Raw genomic sequence first — 25,615 nt, 5'->3', positions numbered from 1 at the left:
TTCTTTCTTTCTTTCTTTCTTTCTTTTTTTTTTTTTTTCAAGACACGGTTTCTCTGTGTAGCCCTGGATGTCCTGGAACTCACTCTGTAAACCAGGCTGGCCTCAAACTCAGAAATCTGCCTGCCTCTGCCTCCCAAGTGCTGGGATTAAAGGCGTGTGCCACCACTGCCCCACTAGAGCAGCAGTTCTTAACCTGCAGCTTGAGACCCTTTGGGAGGTTGAAGGTCCCTTTCACAAGGGTCACCTAAGACTATAAGAAAACTCAGATATTTACAGTATGATTCACTAGTACCCAAATTACAGTCATAAAGTAGCAACAAAAATAACTGTGGTTTGGGTCATCACGGCATGAGGAACGGTATTAAGGGATCTCAGCATTAGGAGAGCTGAGAGCCATTGGTCTAGAGGCTCTGAGAGTTGGTACTCTCCAGTCACCAGACTCTTCTGATGATGAGTGAGACATCAGATCCTATTAGTGACTACAAATTCCACCTCAGCTCTTTGTGCCTGGTGGCTGGAGAGAAGGAGCTCTGAGTAGAAAGGCCTTCTGTAGTCTCTTGACTGAATTCCCAGACCAAGGGGGTCCAAAGGAGCAAGGTGAGGGCAAGCCTTGCATCTCTTGTCCAAAGCTGATTCTGCTGTAGCCACTCAGTGCGTTTGGGGTTTGGCCAGGTGTCATTGCTCTTCTGGGAGATAATGACTGTCACAGCTAACCTTCATTGGATGTCCTTAAACATCATTACAATGCTCCAAAGGGGTCACCATTTTGTTAGTATGTCAAGGGACAGCCCGAGGTCATGTAGATGGTGAAACAGTGAAGTCCAGAGCCCAGGACTCTGGATTCCCAACTGCACCGAGAGATTGGTCTTTTCACTTTCAGCCTGTGAAGTGTGGCAAGGCAACACTAGGATTCAGACCCAGATTGGGAAGGTATTAGATCTATGTCCCAAGCTGGAGAACCAAGCAGACTTCCTCTAGCCTCCTTAGACTGGGAAAGAGATGGGTCTGGTCTCATTGCCTCCTTCACTCCGGAGCCCCAGTGACTCTAACCTAAGGCACTTGGAGGGAATGTACTCCCTTGGCTCCCACTCGGTCTTTCCTCCTATCACTCAAGAATTAAATCCTCAATTCTATCAGGATCTTTCCATGCAGACCCCAGAGAGGTACAATTTCTTCAGTCTGGAAGGTGGGGAGACAGGGGAACCAGACTTCAGTCCCAGGCTTCCTCAGACTCCTTCCTGCATTCATTCCTCCTTCCTTGTCCTGGACTACTGGCTTAGTACTTCCAGAGTGAGGACTTATTTCCCATCATCTCTCGGGAGGATATTTATGCTGATCTCTGGAAAAGCAGCTTTCGATAGAGAATCTCTTCTATCAGTTCACTCTAGGCAGCAGGACTTAATCTTTTCTTGTTTTCACTTCCCAAGTACCTGAATGATAGGCATGTGCCACCACATTTGGTTTATGCAGTCCTGGGGATTGAATCTAGGGCTTTGTGTGTGCTGGGCCAGCACTCTACCATCCGAGCTACACTCCCAGCTCAGGACCTAATGTTGTGCTTCCCGTGGAGATATTCATCTTTCAAAATGAATGAGCAAGTCAGGTGTGGTAACACATCCTCTCAATACCATCACTTAGGCTAAAGCACAACGATGATTTGAGGTCAATAGTACCAAGCCACCTAGAACTATATAGCATGACCTTGGCTTATAAAATCAATTAGCTGGGCAGTGCTGATAAATGCCTTTGATCCCAGTACCTGGGAGGTACAGGAAGATCTCAGTGAGTTCCAGGACATTCAGGGTGACATAGATAAAGAAACCTTGTCTCAAAAGACCCCAAACAAAAAAGCAAACAAACAAAAACTAAAACCACACAAAACCTCAAAAACCAGTTGTCTGGGCCTGGGGATGTATACCTGTGATCTTAGCACTTGGAAGGTAGAGGCAAATGGATTAGGAGCTTAAGACCAGCCTTGGCCACATAATGAGTTTGAAGCCATACCACACTATCTGAGAGCTTATTTCAAAGACAAATAAACAAAAATAAGAAACCCAACTAGCCAACTAACTATCCACAAACCAAAAATAGACAAACATCATTTACATTATGAATCCCCCGGCATCTACCACAAGTCCTATACATCTGCCAATGGTTAGAGGATTTATAGCAATTTCTCTGTATATCTCTCAACCCAAATATTCATAGGAACTAGGTATGAGGTGGAAAACAAAATTATTCTGTCAGTTCTGTGTACTTTATAGGTAAAAAACAAGTGTGTTGAAGTGTTTGATCTTTTTCAAAGGCAGAAGATGTAGGTGGGCTAAGAATTCTTTGTTCTGAGGCAGAGGCGGTAGATCTCCGAGTGTTTGAACCAGTCTGGTCTACAAAATGAGTTCCAGAACAGCCATGACTACACAGAAAAAGCCTATCTCAAAAAGTAAAAAATTTTTTAAAAAGGTGGGGAGGAGAGGAAGAAAGGGAGGGAGAGGAGGGGGAAGAGGAGGAACAGGAGAAACAGGAGGAAGAGGAAGAGAGGGAAGTAGAATGAGCAGCAGCAGCAGAAGCTTTAAGCCAAACAAAGCTCTGTCATTGGCTAAGGGGAGGTAGGAGTGAAGGTTTGGCTTGCACAGGGACAATTTAGACACAGCAGGGAGCTCGGTTCTAGAAGCCAATGACTCTTGTGGCCTCAAGGCAGATTGCTTAGTGAAGTTAGAGGAAGTAGGTTTTTGGGGTTTTTGTTTGTTTGTTTTTTTGTTTTGTTTTGTTTTTTCAAGACAGGGTTTCTCTGTGTAGCCCTGGCTGTCCTGGAACTCACTCTGTAGACCAGGCTAGCCTAGAACCCAGAAATCTGCTTGACTCTGCCTCCCAAATTCTGGGATTAAATGCGTGCGCCACCATGCCCTGCAGTAGTTGGTCACTCTGTAATGGCTGCCTTTGTTGCGGTGTCTTGTTCCTTCACCAAATCACTGAGGGACCAGAGTTCTGCCAGGGATGAGCCATACTGGTGGGATTAGCCTTGACTTCAGGGACCTGGCCAGGAAGCCAAAGGAAACCGCCACTGCCTCTTCTACTAGACCCCGTCTCCTTTGTCTGGAGGAAGGGTTAAAGGCCAAAGAATGGCTAGAGTCTCGTTCTGGGTACTGGGAGGATGTGGACAACCTGCCTCTGGCAGAAACTTCTCTGGTGAAACCCTAAATGGCATCAGCTGGCAGCCACATTGTTTGGTAAAGTCTTTACCTAGAATGGTGAACAGTCACTCTGTAGAATAAGGCAGACGAAATAAACAAAAAAGTAAAGTGACTACATTGATGAAGAGAGGAGAGGAGGCTGCTGGTCTGCACTGGCCCAACCCAGCAGTGTCCAGAGACAAGATGTGGAAGAAGGGTCAGTGGAAGGCGAGGACAGCATCAACATCGTGGGTTCTAACGTTTCCCTGGTCACTTTGGCTTTACAACCCACGAGAAGCTGACATGTGAGCCAAGGACTTGGAGCTCCTGTATGCTCCAAGGCCAGCATGTCCTGATAAAGTGTAGAACCAGGAAAGACTTTTCCCTTGGCCCCTTTATTACTATTGATGGCTCATTTGCATATGTGCGTATGAGTCATGGTCAAAAGGAATTGCGGTGTTGAGGAAGATTTAACATTGAGGGTCTCAGGCCTTGGTGTTATGTAGAATTATCTTACAAAACACAACTATCTACTGGCCCAACCCCAGAGCCTGGAGTCTGCTTGAAAAGCTTTGCAGGTGTGGACACAGCATTCTCAGGAAGAAGGCTGCATGGATGGCTTATGAAACAGATGTCTTATATTTCCTGTGTCTGCCTCCTCATTTCAAGAGAGATTGATAAACCTTGCCTTTTCTACCTGAGAGGGCTGTGAGGACTCCCAACTCTCTCAGAGCCATGAGGGCAAGACAGGATCTAGCTCAGAACTTTGCACCCATGGATCAGACAAGTGAAGGACTGCCGTCGGGAACGAAAGGAAGAGCTGTGATTGTTGCTCTTATTCCTTCCTTCCCACTCCATAAACAGCGAGGCAGGCATTTGGGGGAGGCGAGGAACATGAAGGAGGCCTCATCTCTAGGCTATTTCATCTCCCTCTACCCTTAGCTACTTCCTGGACACAAGCAGGTAAACCTCGGAGGCTCAGTGGGGACACTAGACTGAAGGCCACAGACCAGGGATCTGGCCTGGCCGCACCTTGTCCAGCCCTTAAGCCCCTCCCTTTCCAGTCGGACTCTTAAAGCCCTTGGAAACTTATCAATTCTCCAAGTCCACAGAAGGTGCTGTGAAACAAGGGAGGAGTAGAGGAAGCAAAGTAAGAGTGCTTGCCTCTGGAGGGAAAGGAGAAGAGCAGTATGTGGGGGCGACCGATGGCATGGGGGTTGGTAAAGCAGCTAAAAGCTTAGATTCCTCAAGAGGGCTGATGGTGTGTGTGTGGGTGCCCAGAAAGAGGTAGTACTGCTTGTGCCAGGCTGTGCCTGAGTGTGAGTGAGCTGGGGCCCAGCACGTCAGGTGTTTAGGCCTCCCATGGGCCTCTGGGGGATGAGCTAGAGGCCTGCTATTCATGTGCCTTGACGTCAGTGCTCAGGCCTGGTCAGAGCTGAGGTGGCTGTGTTGGCAGCAGTTCATACAGTATGATACTTCACATCCTGATAGGGAATCGCACTCTTTCCACTAGAACTCAGCCCACCGAGGACCCTCTGTGTCCTCTCTTCCCTTGGGCACCAACAGGGGCTCTGGCAAGAAGCCAGGGAGGGAGGGAAGGAAGGACACTAGCCTTGGCTCTCAAGGACCTGAGCATCAGATGTGCCTCCCCCAACAGACTCGGGTCCAATGCTTCCTGAGCCCCGACAGGACAGCTGGGTTAACTGAAAGTCTTTCTGCCAGAGCAGTTAGTTTTAGCCTGAGAAGGAAGGTCATGGGGGCATCAGTCTTTCATTCCAAATTGTTTAGCAGACATTCAGGAGCAGGTTGGCCCTAAGGTAAAAACCAAATATGGGAGATATCAAGGTATCTAAAAGTGGAAACACAGCAGTCTGAAGGCCTCAGGTAACTCCACAACACCTGGTTTCTCATGCTCTTTTTGGATAACGCCACTCTCACTGGAGTCAGAGTTTCTCTTGAGAATATCAGAAACATAATAAGAAGCCAGACCTAGAATCTATTTAGCTCAGTATCATCACTATAGCCGTCACCACCATCACCACCACCACCACCACCACCACCATCACCATCATCAACATCTTCATCATCATAGAGCAACAGGAGCCTGTGGAAAGGGTTAGACTCATCAGAGAAACAGCTAGTAACTACCACTGTTCCAAGGAAAGATGCCAGGTTTCAGAGGCCTACCCCAAGTTGGGAGCCCCTAGTGGGGATCCTGTCAATATAGAGGGGCTGGGAGCAGAAGCCTTGGGGTCAAAATTATTATTCTTTGAAGCTGCAGTGGTTTGTAACTGTGTGCTGGGATTGCTGAGGGTATTTTTGTTGTTGCTGGGGCTGCACCCTGGATAATTTAAATGTGAAGGGGAGGAACTAAGAGTCAGGAACAAGGTGACTCCATGTGTTGAGAACCATAGGGGATGGAGGGGAAGTGGTGGCGACCAGAGCCTCCTGATCCATAGTCATCTGTATGGATCTGTGTGTCCTGGCTGGTGCCTGAGACCTCTGTCCCCAGAGAACTCTGAGGCAATGCTGAGGAAGAAGCTGGCTTCTGGGCCACAATTTGAGTCACCCTGCTCAGAGGTCAGGCAATGTCCTTTCCGAAGGGCCTCAGTCTGTTACTAGCTATGTGACACCTGTAGGGCCCAGCATATTGGTCTTCTCACCTATAAAACAGACATAAGTAATTGGTTTTCAGAAGCAAGTAACTCTAAGACTTAAGCAAGACTGAGATGTTTCCTATTGCCTGGCATGGTAAATAATTGTGTGACTGTTTCTCAGATATATTTATATATCTTGTTGCCCAGAGGGTTGTCAGTTTCCTTAGGTTAGACCAAATTCCTGCCCAGATTCTTCTCAGGGACTAGGGAGCTAGAAATGCAGGGGATGGAATTAGGGCAAGTAATATTTAGCTCCCTCTGCTGTGACCAAGGGACCAGGAATTCTTACTGGTACCTACATGTAAATGCAGACTTCTAGAACTTTCTGTAGGGCATCCAAAGGTCATAAGCACTGGAAACACACAATTAAATCACTAATTCTGCTACCCAGGAGCCAAGTACATAATCCTGGAGCGAGGATAAGTGCAGTCAGAGGTTGGGATTGCTATCAGAAGGTTCCTGTGCCCCCTGAATGTATCATGGACCAGGAGTTGGTAGCTCTGTGTTCTAGTCACCTCTTAGTCAGATGGTGGCCATGTGTCTGCGGCAAAGCAAAGACCATCACCAATTTAGGTTTAGAATCTTTAAGACAAGATGAGCGAGCTCAGAAATAGCCGTGTATACTGGTGTTCTTGGGGTAAAGTTTTATACATTTGTATATAGGGCTCCTCTATAGTAAGTGCCCCAGAGCTTCTGGTCCTTCAGGAGCTAGCCCAGTTAACTAATCATGGGAGCTAATGAGAAAACACTCATTCCCAAAGGCTGGAGACTGCCCCTGCCTCTGAGAACTGGTGAGGGCGAGGTACCTGGAGATGAAGGCTCTTTACTTCAATGGAGGAGGCAGTGCAAGCACTGGGCTTTGTCTAAGAGACCATGTGCTTTTCCAGCACAGAGGTGGAGAAGTTTTAGTCACACTGAAGTGGGGAGTCCACATCCCACCCCTTTCCACGGGGTTGCAATTTCTCCCACAGACCTCCTCTTTAGGCAGATCCCAGTTTGGGAGAGAAGATCAGAAGGGCTAGGCCCAAACTTTGCTTCACACCTCTTTCCAAAAATACCCAACTTGACCCTTGGTGGCAGTCTCTGGCATAGACTGGGCCCCGGTTTGTTCTGTTCTCCCTGTGCCCTCTGCTCTGTGGGTACAGTTGCAGGACCTTAGAAAGGGATCCCCTCAGAAGGGGTTGGCTGAGGCCACTGGGAAGCCCAGGCCCTGCCCATTTTGGATGTCTCCTCCTCAGGCCCTGTTTCCTCTAATCTGAGGTAGGGAGGCCAGCAAATGCCTGCCCTTAAGGGGACAGGGTTAGATGTGTGACTGAATAAAGCCGAGAGCCACGAGTAATCCCCTAAGTACTTTGCCTTGTAACCTAAGATTATCTGGCCTACAAACACCTGTTTTCACTCCTTTGCTGATAGTAGTATAAAAAGCATGCTGGTTAATGACTCTAGGAACCGACAAGGAAAGGAATGCACTCCTATTTATCCTATCTTGGAATATCTCCTCAGGAGCCAGGTGGCACGTGCCATGCCCACTCCAAGGTTGAGGAAGGACTGGAAGGGCTCGCCCAAGTTTCTATCCATATATGGTCATTAGGACCCAGGAGGAAGACTTGAAGGTCAGGGTCAAGCTTTGGCAGCTCTTGGGTTACTACAGCGACTAACACCCTTAGTGGTGGACAGCAGGTCAATACTTTAACTCCCTACTCTGTAGACCCTACAGGCTTGGAGGGAGGCAGGTGATCCAGAGGACCCAAGCTGGGAGGCATAGCTCTGGATAGCAAGCACATGCGGAGCTTCCTGCAGTGGGAGCTAGACTGATAAAGACTCTTGAGAAGCAGGGCAGTGCCGACCCTGTGAACTGACCAATCATGTTCTAATCATTTAGAACTGCAAGTCTCTGCTTCGGGTGGCACGGAAGATGTTGGCAATTTGTTGGAGAATCATTTCTCTGCTGGAGACGCGAGTCTAGAGGAGAAAGAAAGGGCGCTGTATGCAGATGCGGCCCCTGGAGACAAGAACCTACCCCTTCACTACCCAGCCGGCAGGGAGGCTGAGAGCTTGGAGCAGACTCCTGCAGGGGCCCCTTCTACTGCCAACGGCCAGGGCTCCGAATCCGAAGCTAGCCTGTCCAATACCTCAGCTGCAGAGTCAGCTCCGCCTGGGGATGCTGAAGGGCCTGGGGAGGAAGAGGAGGGCCCTCATGCAGCAGGCACCCTTCCTCCAGGAGGGGTTGAAGGGCCAGAAGAAGAGAGGCCAGAGTTCAGTTCTGGAAAGGAACCAGGGCAGGAGGAGGCTGGGGTGGGGGTCCCCACAGAGGGGGCTGCCAGTATGGAGGCAGAAGTGCAAGAGGGAAGTAGTGGGGTCCCTGAGGAATTACAGGGACTCTTAGGAGATGGGCCTATGAATGAAGCAGCAGGGACAGCAGAGTCTGTAGCCACCCAGTTCTCTCCTACCATAGAGGGTGAAGAGGCAGAAGGTGAGGGCAACACAGGCTCTGATCACCAATCCAGAGAGCTGGATGGAGCCCAGGATGCCATACCTGCTGGAGATGAATCGGAAGCCAGGGAGGGAGCAGAGGACAAGCCTCAGGACTCCTCCCTGCAGTCAGAGGATACAGCCACCCCAGGGCGTATTCACCAGCCCACAGACCTACACGCAGCCTCTGACACGGCATCTTCTGGAGTAGAGGCAGAAGAAGATGCAGAGGAATCAAAGGCTGAGGTGGATACAGAGTCTGGCGAGAAGGTTGAGGACCAGGGGGAGCCTAGACCTAGCCTGGATGCTGGTTCAGCAACAGAGGCCAATGAAAAGTCTGAGCACACCCAGAGTTCCGAGGCAAGGGAGACAGAGAATGGCCCTCCTGAGGGCCAGGTGTCAGGGATGTCGGAGGAGGGCCTGGCTGAGGCCTCCTCTGAAGAAGAGGGTGGTGAAGAAGATGGAAGTGAAAGTGGGGGAGTTCCATTTAAAGAAGAGTCTGGAGAAGACAGTGGTGATGGAGCTAGCTCAGAAGAAAAGGGGAGTACCCCTGGGGAGGCTGGAGAGCCCCAGAAAACACCAGGAGCCACAGGACATGAGGAGGCACCAGGAGCCACAGGACATGAGGAGGCAGGGGCCCAGCTTGATGTGGAAGATTTGAACACAGGGTTCGAAGGCAGCAAGACCCAGGACATAGAAGCAGAGGCGTCCGAAGAGAGACAACAGGGGAGAGGGAATCCCGTAATTGCTCAATGGGGTAGGAATGAATTCCTCAGGATGAAGCATCTCCAGCCCAAACATTCTTTATGTAAATCCTGGTCATGGTGGGACAAACAGGGTGGGTGGGAGAACTCCTGCTTAGTTCTGGCTCCCAGATCAGTTCAGATGGTCCACGGAGACAATTCTTTAGCTGCTTACCTTCAGTGTAAATGGGTCTAGCAAGAGGCTCCAGAAGGACCTGGCCATTTTCGAGTTAGGGTCAAGGAGACTCTTCTTTAGGCCTGCTAGGTGTGGATCAGTTTTAAGGACAAGGGACTGATGGTAGGTTTATGGTCCTGAGATTGGCTAGTAGGGAAGTGTAGGGAGTGGGAGGGCAGGTTAGGAGCACAGGCACTCCTCTTGTGTGCCAGAAGCCAAGTCTGCTCTTGAAGACTTCCTACATGAGGCGTAAAAGTCAGGACTCAAGGGGCCAGGTTCATGATGTGAGAACTCAGGCTGACCGCAACCTCCAGCTGCTCTCAAATGCTCCTCTAGTGTAGAGAAGCCCTCCGAGGACAGGGAAGGAGACGGAGAGGGGCTGAGCCATTGAGCAGCATCTGGGGTGATGTGGCTAGGACCTGCAGAGCTCATGTGATATGTGTGTGGATAGAAGAAACTGGCTTTCAGGGCAGAGACTAGGTCATTCGTTCATGTTTCCAGATGGATTCCTTACAGATTTCCTTAAAGCCACTCCTTCCCACCTTGAGATAGGAGCTTATATATTTGAACTCATTATATAATGGTCAAGGTAGCCTTGAGCTCCTGATCCTCCAGCCTAAGCCTCGAGAATGCTGTGAGATTATAGGCATGCACCACATGCCTGGCCTCTTACAGAACTTAATGTTCGTGTTCTCTTTATATACTAATTCTTTCTACAAGGAGGTAGAGCTGCAAGCAGTAAGCTTTCCTTATTTATCATATCTGGATCTGGGAGCAGGAATTGCCTAAACAGTGCACATGCAGACACTGGTCTCCCTCTGTCCGCAAGCCTATTACACTCTACTGATCTTAGATCCCTGAATAGGCAGCTTTGCTAGAAACAACTGACCTCAGAGGCCAGGGAACACGAAGGACATTGTCCCAGGACTCATCAGTTATGGGCATCTCTCATTTGCGTGGTCAGTGGGACAGCTGACCTGCTGGTGGCTGTCAGCACATACACATACACCCACATGCCTGCAAGGGTTCCTTCCACTCATTTCCAGTCAGTGTTATTCTGATAAGATGTTCATTTAGTTGGTCTTGTGTGTGAGTGGAATCTCCCAATGTCCTGGAATAAAGTGCAAATCCCAGTGTTGGTCTTTAAAGATGTCTGTCAGTTCCTGGAGCACCTAGCCCTCTCCTTATCAGGCAACCCATGTGGCCCATCCTGGAAAACTACTTTCTTTTTTACTAACTCTAGCTCAACAGCAGATGTCAGAGAAGTGCTCTCTGGCTTCCCTTGCTAAAACTGCAAATAACTCTTCCTAGACCCTCGAAGCTACTGTAGCTTCCTTACCACTCAAAATGACCACATATTTTAAAGACAGTTCATCAGCTCGTTCCCATTAGACTGTAGGACCACTCCCTAGGGGCGGGGCTGTGCCTGTGTAGGCATTAATGCATTGCCAGCATGATCTTTGGAACTTGGCATGTGACAGGTGTCTGATTTGTTTTCTTTTTTGAAACAATGTCTTTTTATCCAGCCTGGGTCAGCCCAGACCTTAAAATTCACTTCTCTTGCATCTCAGGTGCTAAGATCATAGGCGTGTGACACCACTTTCTGTGCTCAATGCAGTTAAAAAAAATCAATACAGTAAGTGGGGTGGGGGATAGTTCATCAGGGTCCTGGTTTGTTTTCTGTCGTGATAGAACACCAAAAACAACTGGAGGAGAAAGAGAGTTGTTTGGCTTACAGGCTACAGTCCATCTACCTGAGGGAAACTGAGGCAGGAACTGCTTTCTTATATAGCCCAGGCCCATCTGCCTAGGAATGACACCACCCTCAGTGGGCAGGGCTCCTATATTAATTAAGGGAATCAGGATGAATGAGGCTCAGGTGACACTGATGCATGAAGTTGACACTAAAACCAACCATCACAGATAGTAAAATGCTCACTTCACAAATGTGAGGACCCCAGTTTGATCTCTAGTACCCACAGAAAAAGCCGAATGTGGTGTTGTGCATTTGTAATCCCAACACTGGTGAGGAGAGACACACAATTAGGCTATTTAAGCCTAATTGGTGAGCCCTAGGTGCCAGTGACAGACTTTGTCAAAAGTAAAAGGCAGATAAATACACAAGGTAGATAGATCTGGAAGAATGACACCACAGGTTGACCTCTGACCTCTGCACATACCCACACACATATGCTCATGCACACTCTTGTGCACTAGCATATACCCAAACACACAGATCACGGGTCTTAAAGGTTATGTATACCTTTAAAGCTCATTCAGTTTGGCCACTTTGTTCTGCATCTCCTTGAGGCCCAGCCCTGCCCCGTCTCTGTGAGGCTCGAAGCACTACTGCCTTAGTCTTGCTGACTGCACATTGTCTGCTTCTCTTCCCAGAAGAGGCAGAGGATGCGAGTGAAGAAGCTCCCCTGAGGGACCGCTCCCACATTGACAAAACCCTGATGCTGAATGAGGACAAGCCAGCTGATGATTACTCAGGTAACTGGGGAAGGGAGATGGGCTGGGATCCAGGGCACCAGAGCTCTGTACTTCTAAGGCCAGGGGAACCACAAAGAAGAGGAGAACCCGGAGGTAAGGGGCTCAGGCTGGGAGAAGAAGAAGATTACCAAGCTGAGGGCACAGTGTCAGAGCAGAAGGTGAACTTCAGGGCCATCTGCAGGATGCACCCCACCACCCACCACCGCCTTTCGGCAGGGAGGATGGTTAATAAGAATTCATCCTAACTGCTTTGGATCTTAGTTTACAAAGCTCTTTTGTGTCTCCTATTCTGTTTTGCCCCTATAATGAACCAAGGATTTCTGTGGGGGCTTGTTATCCTTTCTTAACTGGTTAACTAGCCAAGCTCAGATTAATACGGCAAATTGTTCTTGGCAAACAGCCAGAGAATAGCAGTGCAAGGACTGGAACTGCACTAACCTGATTATCGCTCCTCACTGTCCTCGTGTAAGGAGGACACTTCAGAGCTCTCAGTTTCACCCTGGGTTTCTGTTCCCCCAGAACATGGGGCATGTCTGAATTCTCCCTGGATCACTGTGCCGTGGGGTCTGCTGGGCACCTGGCCTCCTTACCTTCTAGACGTTGCAGCATAAACAGAGGCAAAGACAAGATTCTCATCTCTCAAGGAGAGAGTGTTCAGTCAGGCTGAGGGCAGCCTCGTTTTTCTGGATACAGCGTTGAAGTGAGGAAGAAAGTATAAGGTTTCAATTTAATTTTTCCTGAGACCTGTCTCAGGTTGTCCTCAAATTCCCTAAGTAGCAGCGAATAACCTTGACCTCCTGATCCCCCTGTGGAGATTATAGGTGTGAAGCACATTACCTGTACTGTTACGGTGCTAGGGATTGAACCCGGGGCTTTGCGCTTGTGCACGCTAGGTAGGTACTTTACCTAGTGAGTCATATCCCTGCCTAATAATAATAACAACAACAATAACAACAACAATAATAACAATAACAGTTATTATTGATAGTCATTATTATTATAATCACCATTATTATTATTGACAGTGTCCTACTATGTAACCTGACCGGCCTGGAACTTGCTATGTAGACCACAGTACCCCTGGAGTCACAGAAACCCAGTTATTCTGTCTCTTGAACACTAGGATTAAAAAGTGTATGACACAGTACCTGGGCAAGAATTAATTTTTTGTTTTGTTTTAAAAGTATTCTAGGAGGCCTTTTAGATTGGGTAAGAAAACACTTTTGAATTGAGGATTTCTGAGGGTGGGCTGTGGACCAGCTGCTTCCCAAACACAATCACTCCACAGTCTTGGCTGTCAGTGGCTCTTCTCACCAGGGAGGGGTAGACTCTCTCCGTGTATGGGTTGAGGAGCAGCCTGGGATGGCCCTGTCTGAAGCTTACTCCTTGCCCCTCTCCCCCAGCGGTGCTGCAGCGGCTTCGGAAGATCTATCATACATCCATCAAGCCCCTGGAGCAGTCTTACAAGTACAATGAGCTTCGGCAGCATGAGATCACAGGTAAAGCATCATGGCTCCACCCACGCCACCCTGTGTGCCCGGCCTCCAGGAGCTGTCCTTCCTGAGGGGTGGAGGACTGGGACTCAGGCCAGGGAAGTGGCCTCTCCTACTGGAGTGAGTGCTCGGTACTGTAGGAGTTTGTCAGAGCGATTTCGTTGCTAAGCACTTTGTCTCAGCAGTAGGCATTTTGATTTCCAGGGTAGTAAGTCAGTGTGGTCCCTCCTGTGCTCAAGCACCTCAGGCCCCTGTTTACATTGGCTTCCATATGACCTAGAGTTCTCCTTGCCTCCTTACTGTTCCTCCTGGAAGGCCTCCTGTGGGCCTGGATGATAATGACAATGACCATGATGATGGTGGAGGTGATGATGATGATGACGATGACAAAGATGATGATAATTTTTGAGGCAGGGTGTCACCATGTAGCTCAGGCTGGCCTTGAATTTCCTGAACCTTAGAACCTCCTGCCTTGGCTTCTGAGAGCTGGGTTTACTTGTGTATGCTACTGCACCCAGACAAGGTCTGGATTCTTTCACAATTTGTTTTTTTTGTTTTGTTTTGTTTTTGTTTTTGTTTTTTCGAGACAGGGTTTCTCTGTGTAGCCCTGGCTATCCTGGAACTCACTTTGTAGACCAGGCTGGCCTCGAACTTAGAAATCTGCCTGCCTCTGCCTCCCGAGTGCTGGGATTAAAGGCGTGTGCCACCACGCCTGGCTACAACTTGGTTTTTAAAATAATAAAGTAAAACGTACTTGTTTCAACTCTAATCAAATAATATAAAAAATGTAAATTGAATAATAAAGCCTGGCATGACAGCACAGAGCTGTAATCTGAGATCCTGGGAGGCACAGGCAGGAGAGTTGTAATTGTGCGGACAGAGTAGGCTGCACAGTGAGTTCTAGGCTACTACATGGCAAGGCCCTGTCCCCAAAACACACCATCACCCCATGTCGCCCCCACCCCCCCACAATTTGTTTCTTAATCTCCAATTTATCCAATTCCACTCCCAGAGACACCCACTATCACAGTTTGTTACAGGGCTCAAATCTATAGGATGTAATAGATTCTTCCAGACATTTCTTTTATATCTATGAATATAGAAATGTCTTTTTCTTCTTACATACATAGGATCATATTATACCAACTGTGCATATGTATATATACATGTGTGTATATACATACAGATGTATGTGCATGCATGCATGACTTGCCATTATTCTTTATTGAAGCTTTTTGGTCCTGTCTTCTAAGAATACGCCAGGCTCTGTACAACCAGAATCTAATTTCTGAGGCACAATAGGTGCTGTACATTTTCTAAATTTTAAAATATGAAGGCAACTATCTGTGAGTTTGAGACCAGCCTGGTCTACATAGTGAGACAAGGGCAGCCAGAGCTCAAAAAAGAAAAAAAAAACAACAAAAAACAAAAACAGTTTTTTTTGGGGGGGGGGCAGAGAAGCTAGGTGTGGTAGCACACACCTTTAATCCCAGTACTCAGGAGGCAGAGGCAGGTGGATCTCTGTGAGTTCGAGGCCAGCCCGGTCCACAGAGTGACTTCCAGGACAGCCAGAGCTACACAGACAAATCTTATCTTGAAAAAACAACAAACAAACACGTAGGGCTAGTGAGATGGCTCAGCAAGTGGAAATACTTGCATCTAAGCCTGAGTTCAGTTCCTGAACTCCACATGGTAGGAGAAAATCAGGTCCCACAAGCTGCCTTCTGGCCTCTATACACATAAGCTGTGCACCCCCTCAAATATATATATGTTCCAAAGCTGGGCATGGTAGCTATGCCTATAGTCTCAACACTTGTAAGACTGAGGCAATAGAATGACTAAGGATTTAGAGCCAGCTGGGCCACAGAATGAATTTCAGGCCACCACAGGCTTTAGGGTGGGATGCTATCTGAACAAAATGAAATTAGACCATTCCAAACACTCGCATAATCACTATATATTTTGTGTACAGATATTTGTAATGTTTTGCTTGCTTGTTTGTCTTTAAAATAGTATAGCAAAGGGGCTGACAAGATGGCATAATAGGAAAACGCACCTGCAGCCCAGACAGCCTTATTCAATCCCTGGACCTGTATGGTGAGAAGAGAGAAACAACTCCCATAGTTTATCCTCTGGCATACTCCAGCCCCACAAATACATGTTTAAAAATGATTATAGAACACTAGGGTTAGGTATTTTAATCACTGTTAGAGTCCTGCCTTGAAATACTCCAATCTGTATTCACAAGGACACAGAGAACCCTTGCTTCACCATGGTCTGCCATCTTGAAAAGTGTGACAAATTTTTCAGTGCTGGGGACACAACCCCAGACTTTAGATATGCTAAGCAGGTGTCCTGCCACTGAGCTATATCCACAGCTACTCTAGCTCCTGGTTTAAAGCTTTCATAATTGTTATTTTTTTTTTCTTTTCAGTTCTGGGGATGGAACCCAGGGCCTTGAGCATCCTAGGCAAGTGCTCTACTACAGAGCTATAACCCCAGCCCTTGTTTTAATTGTGAATCATATCACAAATCTCTTCCTGTGTTACCTGGCAATTTCCATATTACCCTAATGCCTATTGAGTAGCTGTGGTATCTGAGGGCATATATATTCCTACTCTACAGGAGAGGAACCTAATGCCCAGGCAGTGCTGGCTGCCCTGGCCACTGTCAGGACTGTGATCCTGTTTCTTTCCCCAGGGAGTAAATACCCTGTTCCCTCAGTTCCTATACCATTCTTACCAGCCCAAGAGCCAGTCGCCCTCTCCTGCTTCTTACAGCACGTGCAGACCTGGTATGAGGTTACAGAAGCCAATAGCTGGCTTTCTTCTGTCCTCTGTACTTGTCTTCTCTCTCTACTCTGACACCAAGAGTGGCATGACCCTCCCAGGGAAACTCCAAACTTAAAGCCTCAGTGGCCAAGAGGCTGCCAGCTGCCCCTGGATTGGCTCTAGGCAAAGGCCAATTGGCTCTTTTCTGGCTTCCCCTTCTGGACTTGGCTTCTCTTCCTAATGTCTTGCCAGCTTCCTGCATGACCCCTATCCCTCAAGCTTATTACTGGTCTCCCACATATGCCCACGATGCCCCCTGCTGTGCAGAACTGGAACAGCAACACCCTGTTTCACACAACCAGCGCTGGCTTTTTGGAAAAATCCATAACTGGGCATAACCCTCTTGAGATGCTTAATCACCCTGTTTCCAGGCTGAATGCCTCTCATGTGTGTTTACACACAAGAGGGAAGGGCCAGCCCACGACTTGTGCTCACCATGTAGAAGACATGACATCTTTTAGGACTTTGCTTTACCCCCAAAGGAACAAAACCAGTACATCCAAAAGCCAGGTGCAGAAGGGATTCATACTATACACAGTACAGAAAAGAATGTACAACACTGGTATGTACAACACGGTGTATACACAATAAGGCAGCTGAAAAATGTCAGAAATTAGCATTGGTGTCCAGGGTAGTGGTACACAAATATAGATAGTCCCAGCTGCTCTGGAGGCTGAGGCAAGAGAATCACTTGATTCTTGAGCCCAGGACTTTGAGAACATCCTGGGAAATATAACCTCATCTCAAAAGAAAATAGAAAAAAAACCCCACTCCAACCGACCCAGCATGAGTTACCTAATAGAGAGTGTGTTATGGCCTAGACAGACTGGGGCTTTTTGTCAAGACAGTATACAAAATTATAAGAAATAAATGAAACAGAAGTTTAAGAAGGAAGACTGTATTTTGAGGTCTATCTGCAGGCTCAGGAAGACAAAAGTCTGGAGAGCACAGGTGCTCAGTGAAGCTAGTTCAGAAAAGCACTTAGAAGACCAGAAAACAGCGATAAGAAACCGCATCTCTGTCTGCAACCCCACCTGCTCCTTTGCCCATATTTGGTTTTGTTTTCTATTTTTGCAATAGTGGGAACTGAACCCAGGGCCTTCACATACTATGCAAATGCTCTGCCAGTGAGCACCCTCCTAAACCCCCTATCCTTATTTTTGAAGACACTAGAGAATTCTGCTTCTCTCTCTCACACCCCTCTCCAGTAGCCTTGGCAGGGTGCAGTTCCTAGCAGGGTGTCTTAGAGGACCTTGGCCTCGGGGCCCAAGAATCTAAGGATTCCCAGGTTTTTTTTTTTTTTTTAAGATTTATTTATTATATGTAAGTACACTGTAGCTGTCCTCAGGTGCTCCAGAAGAGGGTGTCAGATCTCGTTACAGATGGTTGTAAGCCATCATGTGGTTGCTGGGAATTGAACTCAGGACCTTCGGAAGAGCAGTCAGTGCTCTTAACCACTGAGCCATCTCTCCAGCCCCAGGATTCCCAGTTTTCAGTGTTTGGTTTCAGACCCTGGAAGACTTGTCATGGACTAAAGAGACCAATATGAGCTTGAGGTGAGGATTTGAGGAGCCCCAGTGAAGAGCTGAGAGCTGCAGAGCTGCAGACAGGCAGAGCCTGGAGCTCGGATGGCTCAACCTTGTCTGTGCTTCTCCCATGTCCTTTCTTACTATTGGTTCAGGTAGCAAACTTCAGTTTTCCCAATGTGGAAGTTCTGTCCTTTTTGTGAGACACTCTCTAGATTAAGCCAGGAGACTACCCAGCGTGAGCACTGAGCCTGTATGTATCAATCCACCCAACTCCTCCTTCTGGTGCAGGCAGATGTGCCAGAGATCTGGAAAAGGTCAAAACAGTGGCTCCTGGTGTCTTTGGAGTGAATGCTTTTATAAAGCCCCTGACACAGTTTGATCCACACAGAACCCCACAAGCTCTGGATGACAGTGCGCGGAGAGGGGGTACAGAGTGCTTTGGAGAACAGTGTTATGCCTGTCAAGTAAGAACTGATGTTAGGTCACGTCTGTTTCTGATTCCTGTTGTTTGCAGATGGGGAGATTACTTCCAAGCCAATGGTGCTGTTCCTGGGACCGTGGAGTGTTGGCAAATCCACCATGATAAACTACCTCCTTGGGTTAGAAGATACTCGATACCAACTTTATACAGGTGAACATTGGGGGTGGTGGTGTATAAATTGTGAAAGCAGATGAGAAATTAAAGCACTTGTATGCCTTTAATAATATTAGTGGAAATAACATGTAAGAACCGGAAGCTTTTTCACCTCCATGGCAGCACTAGTCATAAAAACCCAAAGTAGAAACAACTCAAGGGTCCATGGCTGGATGAAGTAGTCTGCCCACACAATGGAAAGGAGAGGGCTGGCAGTCAGGTCCCCTAGTCCCCGCAGAAAAGGCAGGTGTAGTAGCACATGCATCTGAGATTACAGAACTTCTGTAGGAGATCGGGGCGCCCCTGAAAGCTTAGTGGCCAGCTAACTTGACAGCGGTGACAATGAGGATACCCACTGTTGTCTATCCTCTGACTTCCACCCCTGTGCCATGCAACACACACACACACACACACACACACACACACACACACACGATTTGCACATACAGAGAGGAGTGAACCATGCCCTCTATCAGAACACATCAGGCACATCCTTGTCAAGGATAAACCTTGAAAACAACATGCTAAACAAAACAAGCCAAGCAGGAAAGCCTGCTATGGTGTGATCTACTCATATGAGGTGCCACAGTAGGAAAAATTCAGAGACAGAAAGAGTAGATGTTGCCAGGGAGGGGGCGTGGGGAGGTGTTACTTAGTGGAGACGGTTTCAGTGTGGGAAGAGGATAAGGTTCTGGAACTGGAGAGTGAGGAAAACTGGCTCATGATAACGTGAATATACTTAATGCTCTGGACAATAGGTTTAAAGATGATCAAAATGGTAAATGTTATGTTCTGTGTATTTGGCATAATTAAAAAGTGAGAGGAGAAGGCAGGAGCCTAGCAAGCCCATCTTTGTGGGGTCCTTTCCAAGACACCTCGCTTGCTCCCACCCCTTCCAGTAGTGTGCTGCTCAGTGCTTGCTCTTTTCCTCCCATGCATGCAGGTGCTGAACCTACCACCTCTGAGTTCACTGTCCTTATGCATGGGCCCAAGCTGAAAACCATTGAGGGCATCGTCATGGCTGCTGACAGTGCCCGATCCTTCTCGCCACTGGAAAAGTTTGGCCAGAACTTTCTGGAGAAGCTGATTGGTATTGAGGTTCCCCACAAACTTCTAGAACGAGTCACTTTCGTGGATACACCAGGCATCATTGAGAACCGCAAGCAACAAGAAAGAGGTAATTTAGGGGACAGGGGATATGCTCAGTGAGGAAGACCGCTTGCTCTGCAAGCACGAGGACCCCACTTCAAATCCTTAGCACCCATGTAAAAAGCCAGGCAAGGTTGCCTGTGCCTGTACCTCCATGTTGTAGGGGATCCCTGGAGCTCTGTGGCTAAGAAGCCTAACCAAAAAAAAAAGAGAGACCTGTTGTAAAGAAATGAGACAGAAGGTAATAAAGCAAGACGCCTACCATCCTCCTGTGGCCAACGTATGCACACTTATGGGCACACATTCACCCTCACATAATACACACACACACACACACACACACACACACACAGAGAGAGAGAGAGAGAGAGAGAGAGAGAGAGAGAGAGAGAGAGAGAGAGAACACAGCCATTTCTGAATAGCAAGAGCTCCGTTTTTTTTCGGACACTGGGATCAACAGAGGGTGGTAGGCCAGCAGAGAAGAAAAGGATGGTTAATGGTCTAGACAGGGGGATGCGTTCTCCTCTCCTCTGCTTCTCACTGTGGTTGTGGTGGCACTTTGGGGTTTGGAGTGTCTTGTTCTCTGTCCCCTAAAGGGCTGACTAAATTTGGAGCTAGCCAGCATTTCCCTAGAGGGGTACTGGTATTCTCCGTAAGACATCAGAGATGTCCAAGCTGTGAAAAAGTTGTCTTTGGGTGCCAAGCGTTTCCGAATAGTGGAGGGCCTGGACAATTGTGAATTACATCTGAATTCTGGCTAATCTGGGGCTCGGGCTTGGGCTTACTCTCCATTGGACATGGCCTACACCTCTTCTTACTCCTAATATCTGTTTTGTTGGGCCTGCTTTAGCCTAAATCTTTATTATTTGTCCCAGAACCCTGCTTACTTTCAGATGGGAGGTGATTGCTATCCTGGGCCTGGCAAGCATGAAGCTATATCATAGGCCATTGATATACTGCCACGGCACAGGGATATCTGCACTCATGTGTCCTAAACAGGGCAGTCATAGTAACATATAACTAAATGGCAAATCTCAGTGTATGGTTATGACCTGCATTTGGGTTACAACTAGACCTGGTTTAGTAATAACAATGTAATTTACAGTTAGTGATAACCTTATTATATGCCCTATTATTAATCAGATAGATAACTTTATACATTATCTGGTAATTATAAAAAAATCAGTGTTCTCAAACTGTTGTATTAGCCAGGGTTCTGTAGAGGAACAGAAATTATAGGATGAATCTATCTATCTACCTATGTATCGGTGTATCTATGTATCTATGTATGTATGTACATATGTATGTATGTATGTATGTACCTATCTACCAAGGATTTATTAGAGTGGATTACAGATGATAGCTGTCTACCAATAGAAAGGCTAAGAATCCAGTAGTTTAGTCTACAAGGCTGTCTGTCTCAGTTGGTCTTCATTATATACTGGAATCCTGAAGAAGCAGGCTCTATTGCCAGTGATGGAATGGAATTGGCAGGGAGGTGGAGGGCAAGACAGCAAAGAGAGCAAGCTTCCTTCTTCCATGTTCTGTAGAAAGGCTGCCAGCAGGAGGTGTGTCCCAGGTGAAATGTGGATCTTCCCACCTTAATAAGATCTGGATTAAAAGTGTGTCTTCCCACTTCAAATAATTTAATTAAGAAAAGTCCCTCAGGTGAATCCAGCAGCTCAGGCTTTAGTTAATTCCATATGCAGTGAAGGAGACGACCAAGAATAGCCATCAGAGTGGTAGTCTGTGTCTTGTTAGAAAGTAAGAATGTCAAGGAAACAGGTGAGAAGAATTAATATATGGTGAGCACCTGTGTGACTGCAGACTTAGCTGGGAGTTTTACTGTTTCACAACACAGTAACTAACTCCCTCCCACCCTGGGAACTTGCCACTATGAGCAGGCTGGCCTCATACTCACAAAGATTCTCCTGCCTCTGCCTCGTGAGTTCTGGGATTATCTTGAGTGCTGAAACTAAATTTGGGCGCCACCACAGCCAGCCTAGCACAGTAGTCTCTAAGTCAGCTTTGGCGTCATTGTTCTTTTTGTAATTTTACAGTTGATGACCAAGAAATTAAGAGCAGGTACCATCTGGCTAGTCTATAGCAAAGACTAAAATGGTTGCCTAGGTCATGGCAGACACTCAACACTCTCCCACAATTCTTCCCCTTAAACACACATCTTCTCTCTTTCTGGCTTCCTGATATCCTCCTTTCAATATCTCTGCCATTATCCTAGATCTTTCACACATTTAGAAAATCACTTGCTTTTTTCCTTTAAAATTTTTTATTATTTCCTAGCTGGGTGGTAGCAGGGCACACCTTTAACCTTGGGAGGCAGAGGCAGGCAGATCACTCAGAGATCTGAGGCCAGCCTGGCCTACAGAGTGAATTCCAGGACAGCCAGAGCTACACAAAGAAATCCTGCCTCAAAAACGAAAAATAAGATAAAATTCTTATTTTTATGTGTATGGGTGTTTTGCTTGCATGTATGTCTGCACCACATGCATGCCTGGTGTGCGCAGAGGCCAGCAGAGGGAGCTGGCTCCTCTGAGACTCAAGTTACAGTTGGGAGCAGCATGTAGGTGCTTGGGACTGAATATGGGTTCTCAGAAAGGGCAGCCAGCATTCTTAATCAATGAGACATCGCTCTAGTCTCAGTTTTCCCCCTTTTTGTTGCTGATTTTGTTTTTGAAGCACAGTTTCATTATGTGGCTCAGCCAAGCCTTAAACTGAAGATCTTCTTCCCTCTGCCTTCCTGAGTGCTGGGATTACAGGCGTATACTACCACACACTGCATAAAAATGTCCACTGTGGACAAAACCTTCCCTTTTCTAGGGATTCAAAAGTCACTGGATATTAAAGCATGGGTCAGACTGTTCTTGACTGAAGGTTGACAAAAAAAAAAAAAAAAAAAAAAAAAAAAAAAAAAAAAAAAAAAAAAAAAAGCAAGAGATCATTAATGTTCACTGATCTTTAGAAACCCAGAAAATAGCTAGCGCTACAGCTCTGTGTAGTCCATATAAAGGCTTGGTACTGAAGGGGAGGCACAAAGGGCTTTGTGTGTGCCCCACTCATCCTGACTCCTCATTCCTGTCTCCTTAAGGTTACCCCTTCAACGATGTGTGCCAGTGGTTTATCGACAGAGCCGACCTCATCTTTGTTGTCTTCGATCCCACCAAGCTGGATGTAGGTCTGGAGTTGGAGACGCTCTTCCGCCAGCTGAAGGGCCGTGAGTCCCAGATAAGGATCATTTTGAACAAGGCTGACAACCTGGCCACACAAATGCTCATGCGGGTGTATGGAGCTCTCTTCTGGAGCTTGGCCCCTCTCATCAATGTCACGGAACCTCCACGGGTTTACGTCAGCTCCTTCTGGCCACAGGACTATAAGCCTGATACCCACCGAGAACTGTTCCTCAAAGAAGAGATCTCTCTCCTGGAAGACCTGAACCAGGTGATTGAGAACAGGCTAGAGAACAAGATTGCTTTTATTCGCCAGCATGCCATCCGAGTCCGAATTCATGCCCTTTTAGTTGACCGCTATCTGCAGACTTACAAGGACAAAATGACCTTCTTCAGTGATGGGGAACTGGTCTTTAAGGACATTGTGGAAGATCCTGATAAATTCTACATTTTCAAGACCATCCTGGCAAAGACCAATGTCAGCAAGTTTGACCTTCCCAACCGTGAGGCTTATAAGGACTTCTTTGGCATCAACCCCATTTCCAATTTCAAACTCCTCTCTCAGCAGTGCTCCTACATGGGGGGTTGCTTCCTGGAGAAGATTGAACGAGCCATCACCCAGGAGCTCCCCAGCCTTCTGGGTAGCATTGGGCTTGGGAAGAATCCAGGTGCTCCTAACTGTGATAAAACAGGCTGTGGTGAGACCCCAAAGAATCGCTACAAGAAGCACTAGTTTCTGTGTAGCTACTCTTGGGTCCCCAATGGTGAATAAGCTTGTGTCCTGTCTGAGAAGTCCTGGTTTGTTAACCCTTTGAGCCATGCTGGCGACAATCAGTCTGCATTGGAGATTTGGGAGTTCATTGAGGCTGGTGAATCAGGGAAGGTTCTAGGGAGGAGAGTGGTAACTGTGAATTATAGTGTGCTTGTCTTATTGCTTCAGTTAGAAGGCCTGACACAGGTCAAGTCAGTCTACAAGGCTTCCTTTGCTTTTTTCTGGGTCCTGTCTTAGAGGGACAGAGAGCAGCTAAATTCTAATGAATACTAAGAAAACGAGGGTCAAATAAGCTAAACTCAGTGGAGAGTTCCTGAGTAATAGAGGGTTCTCAGGTCTGTGTCAACTCCTTACACATACATCTTCTGTGTGATCCCTGTCCCTCCTTGGCTCCCTCCTAAGCTTGGGTTGATTTTCAAAAGTGGACAGACTCTTGAGTCTGATCTTCATAAAGTTTGAGCCAAACCTTGGAATCTTCTCCCTGTTTTTCCAAGGGGTGGGGCATCCAGAAAACTAAACCACAAGTTTTCAAATTAGGATGTTGATCTGTCACCCCAAGTATAATTTCGTTGATGTCCCAGATGGAGAGCTCAGACACTTAGTTGTCCCTAAAAGGAGAGTGAGTGGGTAATGTGTTCAAGCACTTTCCCTCCTTACATGACTTACATGAAGGTACTGGAAGCGCTCACGGGGTTAATTGGTTTGCAGTGTGTCTTTGTCTGTTGCATGTCTTTGAAAGCTCAGATCACAGAGGTGTTGGGTTTCAGAGAGGACAATGGAGAGACCTTGCTCCTAGTCCTTGGAGGCTTCTCTAGACAGACATTCTCCCAAGTTTCAGGGGAAGCTGTTTCTACAGCTTCTTTGTGGGAGCACTTGACAGAGGACATGTCTCTTCTGGTTCCCAGAACCATGGTTTCTCTTTTCCTTTCTTCTCCATTCCCTGATGCATCAATACTTCCAACTGAGAAAAAGTCCCTGAATCAGAACCAGTGCCAGCCCTTGGCATTGGCACTGGTACCAGATAAGACCTGAGGTTCAGGTTCAACCTGAACTTCTGCAGATGCCCACTGAATGCAGTCAGGACAGTCAGGACCTTCAAACACCAGTGAATGTGCACTTAAGGGCATCAGACTTGAGGGCACAGAGAGAGGACTCCAGAGAGTCTTGCATGGCACACATACACTGCCACCTTGAAGTGCAGGGGAGTGAGAAGCCCTGGGAAGATGAAGAGATTTTTGATGGAGCAGGCCAAGTGAAGTTCAGCCTGCCTTGAGGGCTTCCTCTGAGCACAGCCAGCTGCTTTTTTGGGAGCAAGCTCTCCTGAGGGCCTTAATTGGGAGGCCTGGGTTGGGATCCACCAGCACCAGGGTGTCATCTAGAGCAGAAGGAAAGTAAGAAGGAAGGCTGAGCCAAAGTCCTTCTTTCTAAGGATCAAGTAGGTAGCATAAGCAGGATCAGTGGAGACTACATAGAGAACTTCAGTTTAGGAATTTGTGTGTCTGAACTCCTAGCAGTCTGGTGCCCCTCCTAAGGGCAGCTACTGCTTTGGCTCTATGTAGGGCCCGGGATCTGCCACAAATCAAAAGCCCCAGAGCTGCCAGGACACTGTTTCCAAGGAGTGAGTTCCTCCCGTCACAGTTATTCATGGTGCCTGGGTGGCTAGGGCAGATGAGCTGCAATCTGTCTTGGATTTTTCTTCCCAAACTCCTCCCCTCTTCTCTCCATCATGTGCTCTCTGGAGAGACTCTCCCACCCTTCTCCTTCATGCCCCTCATGCCTGTGGGTTTTGTGTGGCACAAACCAGGGAAAAGGCTGAACTGTATGAACCCTGCCTGGCTGTCAGTGCCTGCATGCTTGGAGGGAAGCAGGTGACATAAGGCCAATGAATTCTTACAGGATTTGCATCTGGGGGAAGGCACCTTACCAGTGGTACCCTCCTTTTGGATTTTTCTCCATCTATTTCTTCTCTGTCTCCATTTTGCTCCTCTACTGCCTGCAGGCCACTGACAGTCAGGTTTTTAGCACATACCCTTTGCCCAGCTCTGCAGAGATGGGCTCTGAGCAAGATTCCGACTCTGGGCATTTTATCCCAGGAGAAACGTGGGATTCAGAGTTGTCTGTGCCTGAACAGTGGCTGACCTTTCCAGTGTTCTTTCCATTCTGGTTTCATCAGGGAGAACGTCTCAATAAAGTTCCAATCTCTCTTCAACGCCTTGGCTTTTTTTTTTTTTTTTTTTGGTTTTTCGAGACAGGGTTTCTCTGTGTAGCCCTGGCTGTCCTAGAACTCACTCTGTAGACCAGGCTGGCCT

General features: G+C 47.4%; 1 protein-coding gene across 2 annotated transcripts in view; it reads left to right on the top strand.

The window, feature by feature from the left end:
- The window catches only part of Srl (sarcalumenin), a 43,753-nt gene extending 18,238 nt beyond the window's left edge, over positions 1 to 25,515 (top strand). The window contains exons 2-7 of one of the 2 annotated variants that reach the window (XM_029544711.1): positions 7,710 to 9,056; positions 11,612 to 11,713; positions 13,117 to 13,212; positions 18,081 to 18,197; positions 19,144 to 19,377; positions 22,456 to 25,515. In XM_029544711.1, coding sequence (XP_029400571.1) covers positions 7,710 to 9,056; positions 11,612 to 11,713; positions 13,117 to 13,212; positions 18,081 to 18,197; positions 19,144 to 19,377; positions 22,456 to 23,267 — 2,708 coding nt within the window. In that variant the 3' untranslated portion in view covers positions 23,268 to 25,515. The remainder of the gene's footprint in view (positions 1 to 7,709; positions 9,057 to 11,611; positions 11,714 to 13,116; positions 13,213 to 18,080; positions 18,198 to 19,143; positions 19,378 to 22,455) is intronic. The other variant, XM_021209141.2, reaches the window with a different exon arrangement.
- The last annotated feature ends 100 nt before the right edge of the window (positions 25,516 to 25,615 follow it).

This window comes from Mus pahari, chromosome 12 (genome assembly GCF_900095145.1).
Source record: "Mus pahari chromosome 12, PAHARI_EIJ_v1.1, whole genome shotgun sequence".
Taxonomy (NCBI): domain Eukaryota; kingdom Metazoa; phylum Chordata; class Mammalia; order Rodentia; family Muridae; genus Mus; species Mus pahari.
Note: the sequence above shows the minus strand (reverse complement) of the source record. Positions and strands in the feature narration are given on the sequence as shown.